Source organism: Sarcophilus harrisii, chromosome 3, assembly GCF_902635505.1.
Source record: "Sarcophilus harrisii chromosome 3, mSarHar1.11, whole genome shotgun sequence".
Classification (NCBI taxonomy): Eukaryota; Metazoa; Chordata; class Mammalia; order Dasyuromorphia; family Dasyuridae; genus Sarcophilus; species Sarcophilus harrisii.
In genome coordinates this window covers 524,392,539-524,407,290 of record NC_045428.1, presented here as the reverse complement: position 1 = coordinate 524,407,290, position 14,752 = coordinate 524,392,539, and the positions used below count along the sequence as shown (strand labels likewise).

Here is a 14,752-nt window from a genome sequence, read left to right as displayed (position 1 = left end):
AATATTTATGAAGATTTTAGTTTAAAATAACATCTCCCCTTAAGAATTGACTTTTCCATGCTGTGATCTTTTTTATATGAAAAATTTAAAAGAAAATTTAAATACAAAAATGCCAGAAATGTCTATTTTTAAAAAAAAATCTTTATTTGGTATATATGAAGACGTCATGTGATATTTACTATGAGGGATTAGATCAAGTTCATTTTTGTCTTCAGGTCTTTGCATATGAAAAGATCTGATTATGGACTTTTGGATTGTATCAATCTGTCATCGTTGTTGTTTGCCCTTTGTTCTTGAAGAGGACTATGACCATGTCAGGGAGGTGACAACATGACATAAAATTCTATTTGAAGCCCTATGTTCCCCATTGAAACTCTCTTGACTATTTCTAACAACCTCTATGTCAGGGACCTTTAACTTGCAGTCTGTGGATAGATTTCAAAATGACTAAACAGTTAGGTAGCAGATTTTTTTTTCCTCAATAAGATAAAAATTTTAGATGTATTTTCACATGATATATATAGAATATCTAGAAAGCAGCAAAGTGTGACTGAAAATATTTTGGATATAGGGTTGTGAGTTCCAACCTAGAAATTATTGTTTTACTCAACTGTTAGAGAAGGGAATTTGGTGGCCATCTAGACCAACCAGCAGCTGGAAAAAATGACCCTCTATCATGGCACTTCCTAGATGCCTATGGGCATCTTCTTTTCTTAAGAGGATGGGAGGGGACATTAGAGATTTTCAAAAAGATAAAATTAGAGAAGCTTCTTCTAGCTCTAATATATTGATGTAGACTTATAGTCTTTCAGAAGAGATTGGTGAAAAAAGCTTTGGGAGAAAAGGAATGGACCTTTCTTGAATTTTTATACCATATCTGATACTGCCTCCTTTAATTATTACATCTAATTTACCCAAGTCAAAGTTAGTTGCTCAGTACAAGGTACTGGGCTATGCTTTCTAAAGCATACCCCCCCCTCCAGCCCCTCTCCCTTCCTTTTCCCCCTCTCTGTCTCTCCCTTTCCCTTGCCCCCTCCCCCATTAGTGATCCTGGCAATTCAACCTATTTCAGTTCCTTCATCTATAAAAAAGAGATAACTCCTACTACCTAGGAGTGGTGTGAAGACCAAATAAGATGATATTGTAAAGCATTCTGGCAAGCCAAAAAATGCTGTTTAAGTGCTAGCTATTATTACTGGGGGAAAAAAAATTACATCTCTATTTTCTCTACCTTCTTATTGGAATTTAGCATCTCTTTCACTTATGAAAACACACACACACACCCCTACCCCTTATTCTAAGAATTCTAAGTTTTGCCAGAGTTGCCAAGGGGTCTCTGATATAAAAAATGTTACTTGCTATAGGAATTAAATTAGCTAATGGAAACCTAAAACTTAAGCAACTTTGAATCAAGGTTGTGGCTGCGATGTTACCAAAGTCAATCTGTAATTCTGTACCATAAATGGAGAGGAAATGGTGGTTACAATAATAAAGCAGGTATTGAAAAGCAGTAAAGAAAGGCATTTACACAGTAAGTCTGATCATTTCTATATGAAAGTAGATCACACTACAAAAGATGACCAAGCAGGTAATTAAGCTACTAATAGTGCCAATCTTGTTCAGGATAGAGGAACATATACACTAGAAATACTCTTACTGAGGATCACAGGTTCACAGAGCTAAAAGTGGACATTTCTGAAATGCTTGCTAGAATAACTGTACCAATCCATAGTTCTGTCAACAAAGTCTGCTTGTCTTTCTATGGATCATTCTCATCTTTTGTATTGTTCAGAGATATTTTTCAAGAAGAAAAATTTTACAATTTCTCACTACATAACAGTAATGCTGATTTTTAATTAGTTACTAATAGAACTCCTGTGGATTAATGGATTGAACAAATAAAGCTATAATCTTCTTAAGCATTTAAGTAATAACACTTAAAAGGTATTACATTTCCAATAATAACAGCAACTCTTATAAAATGGGAATGGAATACAGAGGTTATAGTCACTGGTCTGTCTCTGTTGTCTTTCTAAGTGTAGCTCTCTTCCTATGTCCTTTGTGCATACAGTAAGGAAACAAATTACAATGACAAAATTAACAAATGTAATGGCTAATTCTTCTAGGATCATTTTATCCTAGAGAAAATGGGGAAATGGTCATTACAAAGTTCCTATCACAGTAAATTTGGTGGGAAAATAACTATAAAACCAAAAGATATTTCTCCTTCCCAAAACTGTCATTTGAAAAGAGTGCTGTTGCTTACTACTTAAAAATGACCTATCAAAATCCCCTAAAAATGCCTATTTGGGGATGAGTTTAATATATGACCAATCAAGTGGAAGTATAAGAATTTAGTGATTTTGAAAACCATCTCAGTGATTTTTTTCCTGATCAGAAGGATCAAATATCTTAACTTTCCAAAATGATATTTCTCAAATACTTACCGAACATTTCTCTAAATAACATCATAATTTCTCTCAATGACATAAAATACTTGAGCATTCTATTTTGGTAGCATGCCTTAACACTGCACAAAAGAACTAATCACCTTAAATAGACATTTAGTTTTCCCTATGAACACTTTTATTGCTAATGGGAAAACAGGCCCTAAGTGATGAAATCTTCTAGTCAGGAAAATCAGAGTTCTTTTGAAATCTCTCTGCTCTATTGCAGCATTAATTAATTCCACACCCTGGTTCCTCCATCCCTAAAGGGTAATGAATGATGAGATTTCCCCCTACCTGCTGACTTAATTTTGATACCCATCAAAACATTATATTTTATAGGCTTAATCATGAAAATTTGCAGGGTTGCCTCAGTGTAACTTTAGTTTGTGTGGCTCAAATTTCCTTACTGTTGAAGGAGTTGCTACTGGAGACCTACCTCTTGCCTCTGGACATCCATGTTCCAGACCACAATGCCACCATCTCCTCCACAAGAGATGAGTTGTCGAGTATGTGGAGCATAGGAGAGAGCTTGGACTTTGTCACTGTCAAAGAAAAAATATTATTAACAAAAAGGGATGGATGGCAAAATAAATTTCGTTCAACATACATTTATTAAGCACCTAATATTAAGTACCTACTTTGTTCAATATTTTGTGCCACACTCAAGAGAGACAAAAATAAATAGGATCTGGCTTTTGTTCTTCACAGACATACGTCTTTGTTTCCCAGATTTTCTTTAAAATTCATGTTAAATCCTACTTTCTACAAGAGACCTCTCCTGGTCCCCCTCTCCACTAATTCCTTACCTCTAGGATTTCATTTAATTCACATTTTTGTTTCCCCCAGAAGTGAGTTTCTTGAAATCAGAAAATTTTTGCCTTGCTTTATATATTTGTATCCCCAGTACTTACTAGCACAATGCCTGGCACATAGAAAGCTTTTAATAAATGTTTATTAACTGACATTCTTGTTGGTAATACATGAACAGGTAGACTAAAAATTGGAATAGGACAAGCATTTAAAGGTATAAAAATTTAATAGAGTCATATGAAAAAGGGGAAAAATCACTGCTAGCAATGGAAATCATGATATAGGCACTGAGTAGGGCCTGGAAGGATGGCTAGAGTGCCAAAGCAGAAATAAGGTGGTTTCAGGAAAACCAACCAGTTTTATAACCAATAAGCACATAATTGTTTGTTCCCAGCTCCAGTTCTTATTGGTGACTACTGAAGCTAATCTCAAATAACTAATAATCTCATTTTGGGGGCAGAAAATTAACTTAGCTCTTGTCCAAGTGGGCTATTGACTGTTTCTGATCATTGCTACTGGATGAGGATGTTTCTACTTTCTTATCTATCTAACCTGATTTCAACATTAATGATCCATGACCTCAGGGCAGATAATGTCTCTACACAGGTGTGAGAAAGCAAAAGGGAAGCTGCACCAGGCAGAGCAGGTCTGTTTATAAGCTTCCTATGATTTGGTTACAAGGATCACGATTCATTTGTTAAAATCATCTGCATATACACAGAAGGTAAAATAAAAACAATACAAAATATGGAAGGAATTGCTTTGACATTCCTGACTAGCAGCAAAATACAGCCACCACAAGACAAACATACATTTGACAGAACGATGATGCAGTGACTGCTAATAAACAAAGGTGGAATTCAGGGGCCAAGCCCTTGGGCAGTTGCCTAAATACCTCACTTTGTAATAAAGTTGTATTGGGACTTCTTTACTTAGAAGTAAAAAACCTTATGAGTAAAGCAGGCTTCCCCTTGGTCAACTTCTTCAGTTCTACAGATGAAAAGTTGTAAGTAACTGAAATATTCCTTCTTTTTTCCCTGTAAGGCCAGGTGATATCACAGCAGGCTCCCATTCTAGAGAGCATCTCAATATAGTGGCTTTTGTTCACTTGTTTTTCAGTCATGTCTAACTCTTTATGACCCCATTTGGGGTTTTCCTGACAGAGGTACTGCAGTAGTTACCATTTCTTTTTCCAGCTCATTTTACAGAAGGGGAAACTGAGGTAGTGTTGTAACCTGTCCAGGGTCACATAGCTAGAAAGTGTAGTATCTGAGGCCAGATTTGTACACAGGAAGAGAAGTCTGGCAGTGGGCACTCTATTCACCGCACCACCTAGCTATCTATCACCAACACAATGGCTATTATCTCACAGATGAGCACCTTTTATTTATTAGGCAATTTAAAAGCATAAAGTCCATTTCATACAATCATGACGATCTACCAGTTCCTAGGGCTACCCCAAGTGGGAACTTTTACCATCAACCCCATAGGCAAACAATAAGGAGTTCCTTCTGGGAGAAGGTAATTTAAAAAAAAAAAAAAAAAAAAAGGGTCTGAATCTTCCTTCCCAAAAAAGACTAGGATCTGAGAGAAGGATAATTTCCTCTTAATTCTCAGGTACTATGTACAAGTAACCCATTAAGAATCTAATGAATAGTTAATCTAATTCCTAATCTAAAGACAATTCTAAAGTCTTTAGGGACCTAGTCACTCTATAAGCAATCTAGTATTATAGGGAGGTTTCTAGACTTCTAGGGTATTCAAAAATTGATGTGGAGATCCTCAAGATAGTCAAAAGCAGTTTTTAACCTTTTTTGTATGTTCAACACTCCTCTGGTAAAGCCCTCTTTTGGAATTAAATTTTTAGATTTATTAAATAAAATATATAGGACTGAAAGGAAACAAACCATATTAAAATAATTAAAAACTAAACTAAAATAATTAAAAACTTTTCCTGCTGTAGACCAAGGCAAGACTAAACTTGAACCCTAAGGTCCCAAACAAGTTACATAGTCTTGGAGCATGGGAATAAATCATTCTGTTTAGTGTATATCAGTAGTGAATAACAATGACAGTGTTTCTCAACCACTGGTTATATACCACCGGTCACAGAAGATGAGACAGACAACAAACGATTAGATAAATGGGTGGAACAAACTCTGATTAAGTACCCACTATGTGCCAGGCACTGTCCTAAGTACTTTTTTAAATATTATTTCCTTTAATCCTCACAACAACCCTGGGAAGTAGGTGTTATTATCCTCATCTGACAGTTGCGAAAACCACTGAGGCTTAACAACCAGAATCACAGAGCTGGTAAATGTCTGAAATCACATTTGAACTTAGGTCTTCCTGACCCAAGGCCCAGCCATCTGGAAGATGAAACATCTAACTACTTTAGTAGAAAGACAGACAAATGTCTAGAGAAGTAACCTCAATTTGGCATAAGAAGAGGTGATTCAGTATTATGGTAATAACAGTTCTCAATTTCATCCTCTATGATAACTTACTTCCCCAAATCTGACATCATACTCTATTTTTTTTTTAATACATGACCAAACTATTATTTTGCTGTACAAAAAGAATCAGACTCTGAAATATTGTACAATTAGCTTGTGAAGGAAATCAAAAATGCAGGTGGGCAAAAATATAGGGATTGGGAATTCAATGTAATGGTTTTTGGTCATCTCCCAGAGTTCTTTCTCTGGGCGTAGCTGGTTCAGTTCATTACTGCTCCATTGGAAATGATTTGGTTGATCTCATTGCTGAGGATGGCCAGGGCCATCAGAACTGGTCATCATATAATATTGTTGTTGAAGTATTGACATCATACTCTAATGGCATAATTTTTAAGAAAATTAATAATAAAAATGAAACTTATACTTCTGTGTCTTATGGTTATTGATATTTTTCCTTATTCCTTTGTTATTAATATTGAGACAGAATGAGATTGCTCTTATTTTCACACTATCTTCAAATCTTGCCTCTTGGTACAAAGGGGAGAATGACCACTTCTCCAGAGTTTACTTACATCCTTTTAAGATTTTTTTTCCCCATGAAGAGTAGAAAAGAAAAAAGAATAACTTGCTGGTTAATCTATAATTATTTTTATTTGTTTTAAATTAAGACACCATTTAATAAAATTAAAATATTAGGAAGAATAGCTACAAAGTATAAGAGATTGTTAACCTGAAACCAATTAAGAAAATATCATTGTTTTGTAGGAATGGAATTTGATGCATACATCGGAGTTGCTGAATTTGACACATGGTAAATGTCTAGTGAAGTATTTCTGTAACCCTATCAGATGCGTTGACAAAATAACTAATACATAAGACAAAAATAGCCAGAAACAGAGGGACCTTTTTTTTTTTTCCTTGCTTCTCCTCCCACGGTGCAATCAGTATGTTTCCCCATTTGTGGCAGAAGAATGAATGCACAGATATACTATGATTGCAATTAATAATCACAGAAGTACATTTTTGCATATGGTTTTACTTGAACTTAAAAGTATTTTAACACTAATCAAATTATGTCTTCACTAGTGCTAAATCAATTTGATACATAATGAAATTTCTATAATAGCAACTAAGACAGATAACTTGATTTTTGATTTCTGAAAATTATCCTTGAATTAAAAACAAGTAATAAAGAATTGTTATTTATGCTCTTAGGAAATTAAGCAAGTGGTCTTAATAGTTAACATCACTTCTTCAATATGAGACTTTCAAATACTATTTTGTTTTAACCAAAATACACAATAGCCAATTTAATAGCCTAATCACAGTAAGTATCCTTACTTATGTATCAAGGAATTTTCTGATTCAACTTTTTGACAGTCAGAAAGACCTACAAATAGTAAGGCAAATTATATCTTATTTAGGAGGCAGTATTATACTAGCAAGAACAGAGGCTCTGGAGTCAGAGGAATCCAAATCCTGCCTAGGATAATCACAACTTGTATTACAAGTTGGGGGTTGGATGAGATGGTCCTTTGAGGTCTCTTTTAAATGTCATCCTCTAATTCCATGACAAGACTTATGGGAGGTTCATATTAGACAAACCAGGGCTTGTAGTCCAAAAGGTGGTGGATAGAACACTGAACAATGGCTGTCAAGAGTGTGGTATAAGTCTGACTCTTGGGAACATATATACTTGTTGCTCACCACCTCTTTAGGTCTACATATTCTCCTTTGAAAAATAGGCCTCCCTCCTAGGGATGTGAGAATCAAATGAAATAATGCATATTTTGAAAGGACTTGGGAAAACATTTAAGGGGAAAAAAAACCAAAAACTTGACACCCTACCAAAGAACAGTGCATTATGCATCAACAAAGTAGCCATTTTACTTTCAAGAGTAATGAAGTTACATATATTCCCTCTTCTTGACAACTGTTCCCAAATGACTTTTGCTCTTGTTAAACCTATTTTATTTCTTCAACGGCCTCTTCAGCTTAATAAACAGGTTAAGCTTCCTCCCTTCCCACCTCCACCTTCATGCTAAGAGGTCCCAGTTGTACCTAGTTGATAGCACATCGGCTGAGCCTTTAGAGCAGATACTCCCTGAAGGTAAGAACCATCTTGCCTCTTAAAAAAAAAAAAACAACTAGGTATATCTGGGAAGTTGTACTGTCCAATTGAAAGATTCTTCTGACATTTCTTCTGTAAAAGAAACATACAGTGGCAATAGCAAGAGTAGTAGGTCCCCTACTAGGTTCAGTGGAAACATCTGGGTTAGAACACCCCCTGACTTACTTGTGTCCTTGGAGTTCAATTGCTGTTCCTTTTCTTCCACCAATGTCCCACATAATGACCGAGTGATCAGAACTGCCAGAAAACAGCACCCGATGGACTGGGTCCCAGCATAAGGCTGTTACCCCACCTACAAGAGGAAAGACAAAGCTATATACACATAAGTGAGAAAATGAAGTTTCCCAGAACCTAGCTGATGAAGGGGAAGCCTGACAGGCTCTGTATGTTCCTGGTAAGACTGACTATAGAGTAATAAAAAAAATTCCCCAGACACCAGACCCTTGGCTTTATTGTCCTACCAAGGAAGGTAGTAAGTAAGGCTGCAAGTGCACCACAAATAGCAGTAGCTTTTATAATACAAGAACATGCTGGTACAGTAATAGAGTGCTGGACCTGAAGTCACAAAGATCTGCATTCAAATTCAGTCCCAGACACTCACTAGCTGTGTGACCCTAGTCAAATCACTTAATCTCTGCCTCAATTTCCTCATGTGTAAAATGAGGATAATCATGGCATCCACCTCTTAGGCTTGCCGTGAAAATCAAATGAAATAATTATAAAAGGCTTAGCCCAATTCATGGCACAAAATAGGTGCTACAGTTGTTTAGTCATTTTTCAGTCATGTCCGACTCTCTGTGATCCCTTTTGATGTTTTCTTGGCAAACATACTGGAGCAGTTTGCTATTTCCTTCTCCAGTTCATTTTACAGATAAGGAAACTGAGGCAAATGGGCTGAAGTGATTTTCCAGGGTCACAAAGCTAGGAAGTGTCTGAAGTAGGATTTGGACTCAGGAAGAGGAGTCTTTCTGACTCCAGGCCAAGAACTCTACCCACTGCACCATCCAGTTGCCTAGACGCTGTATAAGTAGCATTTCTGATAACTGTTGTAACACATTTTCCAGAAGACTTCTTTCTTATCTTGCTTTATGAACTACTGTTGTTTCTAAGGAAACAACTAGAGAGAATGAAAATTGCTTTGTATGTGTCTCAAAAGAATTTTTTTAAAGAGATGGGAGCATCTCTGTGTGTGTCTATATATACGTAACTCTCCTCCCAAAATTATTCCTTCCTTACTTGTAACTGATGAATTCCTCTTTCATGGTTTTTCAATGATTAGCATATTTATTTATTTATTTATTTTTGCAGGGGCAATTGGGTTAAGTGACTTGTCCAGGGTCACACAGCTAGGAAGTGCTAAGTGTCTGAGATTAGATTTGAAATTGGGTCCTCTTGACTTCAGGGCTGGTGCTCTACTCACTGTGCCACCAAGCTACCCCAATTAGCATGTATTTTTTAAAAAGTTTATAATGTTCTCATTTTTTTAAAGACACAGAAACAAAATCTCTCTGTATCTATCTATGTATATATAAAAATATGCCAAGTGACCCAAAATATTCTTGTAATGAATAACTTTTGAATATCACCAGTCTCTGCTTTTCATTGTTTCTGCATCATTTTCTCTAATTCATCTAGTTAATTTATTAAGCCTGTTGTCTTGCCTCTATCTCTTCCTCATAGTATTCCATTTCCTCAACAATTTAATACAAATAATCATCTGTCTTTTCTCCAATTCTCCTGATCTCTCAAATTAACTTCTAAACATACATTTCTCTTCAACTTTAAAATTTAAAATCTTTCCTAAAAGACTACATTAACAAAAATCATTATGTATTTCATCCCCTTCAGATTTGCTTACACACATTGTTAATGTTTTTATCATACTTTATCACTAAAAACAATAAACTGCATTATTTACTCTTCTTTCAAAATCCCAAATACAAAATTTCATTTCTACAAATGGGATTCTTCTCTTCTTATACCAAACAAATAATCAATCTGAGTGCTTTATTATAAACCATGCAAATTGGAAGGTTTTTCTTTCTGATATTATAATTTATATGATCATGTGGTAATAACCTTGAAAAAGTCCTCTTACTGACTACATTACTGATTTAAATTTTTTTTAGAATTATGACATCTCCTCATTAAAAAAATTTTTTACATCTTTCACCTTTGACTCTTTTCCCTCCCCCATGTGTTATTTCCAGAAATAAATGGAATAGTCCACAAACAGATCAACAATAACTCACTTAAATAGCCCTTAAAGTACACTTGTCACAATAAAATTCTAGGCCTATCTTTTACCATTTACACTTTGCTAAGCATACATCCTTTATTACTTCCACCTCTACTCGTACTCACTGCTGAATAATCCTGAACAATCCTGAACAAGTATGACAGATGAGTTCACTACAAATTTATGTTATCAAAACTCAAAAAGGCCCTCACTGCTGCACAAAAATCACTTCTTCCTCTTTAAATGACTATCACAATTTCCACAACAATTACTCCAAACTTTCTCTTTGGAACTGGAACTATTCATATTATTACAGGGTTTCTGAACTTGTTTTGGATCATGGAATCTTCTGGTCATACCTACAAAGCCTTCTTCAGAATGCTTTTAAATGCAGAGGATTACAAGGGAAATCAATATTATTGAAACATGAAATATTTTTTTAAAAGTTCAGAGACCAGGTGAAAAACTCCTGATATACTGTGATATATTTAACATGTATAGATAGCTCTGCCTGCCATCTGGGGAAGGGGGTGGAGGGAGGGAGGGGAAAAGTCGGAACAGAAGTGAGTTGTAATGAGTGTAATGTTGTAAAAATTTACCCAGGCATGGGTTCTGTCAATAAAAAGTTATAATTAAAAAAAAAAAAAAAAAAAAAAAAAAAAAAAAAAAAAAAAAAAAAAAACCTCCTGATATAGAAATATATGAAGAGATTTTACTTCCTATGTTGATAATTTCATTGACTCTCAAGGACTCCATTATCACCCTATTCCAACAATTCTCAAATCTATCTAGTTCTAAGCTCTCTGCTAACTTCCTCCTGTCTTGAATCTACTAGGTATCTAAAACCCAACACGTCCAAAACAGAATGCCTTATCTTCTCCCTCCCCCCTTAGCCAATTCCCCTTCCAAAATTCCTTATTACTGTTGAGGGTGCCACCAAATGCCCAATCCAGAAGGCCCACCATCTAACTATCATTCTCAACTCCTTACTTTCTCTCCCCCTTCTGCATCTAAACCGTTGCTAAGGCCTGTCAATTTTACCTCTGCATCCTCTCTCTTCTCTGATGTCACTCCATCAGATTAGATTGGCCCTCATCACTACCTGCCTGGGCTATAGCAATAGCTGAGCAGAGAACTGAATGAGGCCTTATGTCTCTCAACCTCCATGTTCCTTCCAGTAAAGCACCTGATCCCGCAGGATCTATTTTCCATTTTATGTTAAGAGCATGAATGCACTATGTTAAGATTCATGAATGCTTGAGAATGTTCCCAGATAATCCTGGAGAAAATCTGATCATCTAACTAAAGGTTCACTTTGTATTAGGAAAACTAAAAATGCTCATTTAATTTTGCTTCACTGAAAAGACTCCCTGGAATGGAAATGTGGTATACGATGTCTTTTTTAGCCTCCTAAGTTTCTGTTTTGTGTGTGAGAATTTCCATAGATTTTATAACAAATCACATATTAAACTTCAAATTTACTTTTAACATATATTAAATTAGGTTGCCTTGATAAGGTTTGAAAGAGAACATTTTTTCTCCAAGAAGTCCAATTTGCTTATTCTAAACATGGCAATCTTAAAAAGAAAAAAAGATATTAATTAAGCAAGGCTTGTCAAAGTCTGCCTTTTTCTCCTCAATATCCTTTTAGATCAAAGTGATAACTCTGATAGAAGATATCTTTGGTTCATACAAAAGTCTCAAAAAAGTCTGCATAGCCCTAAAACATGTTCCTGTACTTGCCAAAAAAATGGAACCAGCAGAGGGAGCATAAGAACACAAAACCAGTTAGTTCCATGTCTCTGCAGAATTTAAATGTTATGCTTTTGCCTTTTAGGCATAAAGATTCAAGGAATACTTAGGGCACTTATCCATTAATTCAAGTTTTGTTTTGTTTTTTAATAAAAAGATCTAGCCAAAAATCATGGCACCAGTGAAGTATGCTAAACTACAACAAAGACTACTATAGTGACTCAAATGGCTGCTTCATTCATTATATATATATATATATATATATATATATTCAAAGACGGTTTCAAACCTGAACCAATGGGTTCCTGATCACTTCTAGGGATGACCCTGATCCATCTGTGAAGTGGTTCATTCTTTGATGGGACTGGAAGAGTGCCCTACAGATCCAGAATCAAACATAATCTTAGGGCTGTACTAACAGGAATGTTAATCTGGAATAGTTGGGGAATGCAAAATTGGTTCAATTTTGCATCTTATATCAGAGATGGGAGGGTTAGTTTGGGATGTCAAGGGAGTTGTGGACAAAAGTAGGCCTCTTTGGCTTCCCATGGTCTAGATTCAAAGCCATAACTAACTAGTATTAGAGAAATAATAATGATAACATGACCCTAAGATCTGCTACAGCTGGGTTAATGACCTACCTTTGATGGGCTCTGCCTCCTTCCCTGCCTACCACATTGAGATGTTAGAAAAAAAGAGATGAGAGTTGCTGTCAATCCTAAGGAAAAAAAACAGGATATAAATCCAACCACACTAGCCGAGACTTACCATCTAGGCAATGCAGGGGCCAGCTGTGGTTTACAGAACAACTGCAGAGGCCTGCTCGCTGCTGCTGGCAGCAACACAGAACAGAAAGTGCTAGGTCTAGGCCGGATCTTGTAAAGAGGCATATTAAATAATCAAAGCAGCAGCTGAAATGTGACCCTGACCCAAACAGAAGAGTAGAGAATTGTCTTAACTACCCTATTCTTTGTTCTTAAAAAACTTTATACTCAAATCTAAAGACATTTTAACAGGATTATTACAAACAGTAAAAAGATTAATAAACTCCAACCATCTTTCTTAAAACACTCCCAAAAGGGAAACCCAACTTTTCCCTCCTGTACTTGCTTTATATCACTTATGAGGAAAGGTTAAAGAAACTGGGATCACCCTCCCCTCCCCAAGTGAAAGTTAAAGAGAGGCTATTAATAGCCTTTGTTTGCCTTGGAGTTGGGGGTGGATAATGGAAGAGGTGTTATTGGGCAGAGGAGAATTTCCTTGTAGTCATAGCTCTTGAAGGTAGGAATAGGAAAATTAAGGCCAGAGAACATTTAGTCTTAACATTTACTTTCCGGAAAAGGAAACTAAGGCTAGGGAAATTCCTGCCTTCCTCAAAACAACAACACCCAATTAGGAGTTTTTTCACTACACTATGGTGCTTTTAGGGAAATCTTTTGTTTTTACCAGATAACACCATAGTAAAAGAAATATGCAAAATATTCTTGTGTATTTAGACTATCCTTAATATGGTCAAGACCATATAAAATAAAGAACCATGACATCATGGATCTCCCAATACAACTTGATGCCATTGGTGACCTCATTAAGCTCTCTATCCTCTCAGATGTTTTCCTGCACACATATTTGTTCATATGCCTAAAGCAATACTATCTGATCAATAGGAGCATTCCCCCCTTTTCACACAGAAGGACAGACTAGAACAGTAGAAAAAGGGCCTACTCTGGGAACAGGAGACTTCATGCTTCGGATATTGGGATTTTGACTAAATCATTTAATCTCCTCGAGCACCAGTTTTCCTTATCTGGAAAAGGATGAGCTAGATTAGATGACTTTGAGGGTTTCTAGCAGTTCTAGATCCCATCAATCTCTTTCTTCTCAGTCTCATTCCAAGTCTCCATCCTCATCTACTTTCTCTAGGGACCTTTCTCCTTGCCCTGAAGCAATTAATGAGCCAGTGAACTAATCATCTAACAGGTTTGCGAAGTTAGAAACAGCGATCCATTTCCAAAATGCAAATAGAAACGTTGGCCAAGAGTAGAAATGGTGGCCAAATGGGTCTTAAATACCACAGAAACACCTAATAATTATAAAAACTAGGAATAATAATTTATCTAACAGCTTAATCATGGACTTGGCTACATAATGCTAGACATATTGCATGGGTATGATGTAGAAATAGAGACTAGTCACATTTTCAAGCTTAAAGCCTCTTAATATAAAAGCTAAATTAATTAATAACAACTGTTTTTTAAAGTAGCTTAGTTAAAAATGATGAAACTTTGTTTCATTTATATATATCACACATGTCAACTAAACTGGATGTCCATTATATGTGGAGTGAGGCAGTGTAAACAACTATATCCTCCCATCCTCTCTCCACAGGTTTCCAGGTTTGGGCTACTGTCAAATTTCAAACAATGTCTTACTAATGTCTGCCAAAATAAGCTTTCCTTAAAACAAAATAATGAATGGAAAAAAAACTAAATAATTTATCATTTCCCAAACAGATTGATGCCTCATATTGTGACTATTATAGAAAAATGTTAACATTTATTCTACCGAAGCTGTCTAAAATCAGCATACACATACAAAGATTATGGAACATTATTTTTATACACACACACACACACACACACACACACACACATCCTCTTTGTTTTCATCATAGGCTTATGTTCTGCAATCTCAGTATGGTTTTGCAGTAATTTTGATGACTTTTTTTCTCACATCTACCTGTATGTCCTTTGATTGTTGTGACAAGGCTGCAGTTTTCTTGCTCCAGTTTGAGGATTGTAACTTGTCCTGAATGATCACCAACAAATACATGCCGAGTATCAACATCAAATCTGATATGGAACATTAAGGGACTTTTATCAAAAACAGATGAATGGATGGAAAGGAAGAAAAC

The 14,752-nt window shown here is 35.8% G+C and overlaps 1 protein-coding gene across 2 annotated transcripts in view; it reads right to left on the bottom strand.

The window, feature by feature from the left end:
- WDFY2 (WD repeat and FYVE domain containing 2) overlaps positions 1-14,752 on the bottom strand; it is a 145,015-nt gene that overhangs the window by 19,105 nt on the left and 111,158 nt on the right. For both annotated transcript variants that reach the window (XM_003764550.4, XM_031961963.1), the window contains 3 exons: positions 14,578-14,690; positions 8,016-8,142; positions 2,887-2,992 (listed from right to left, as the gene is read on the bottom strand). In XM_003764550.4, the coding sequence (XP_003764598.1) occupies positions 2,887-2,992; positions 8,016-8,142; positions 14,578-14,690 (346 nt within the window). The remainder of the gene's footprint in view (positions 1-2,886; positions 2,993-8,015; positions 8,143-14,577; positions 14,691-14,752) is intronic.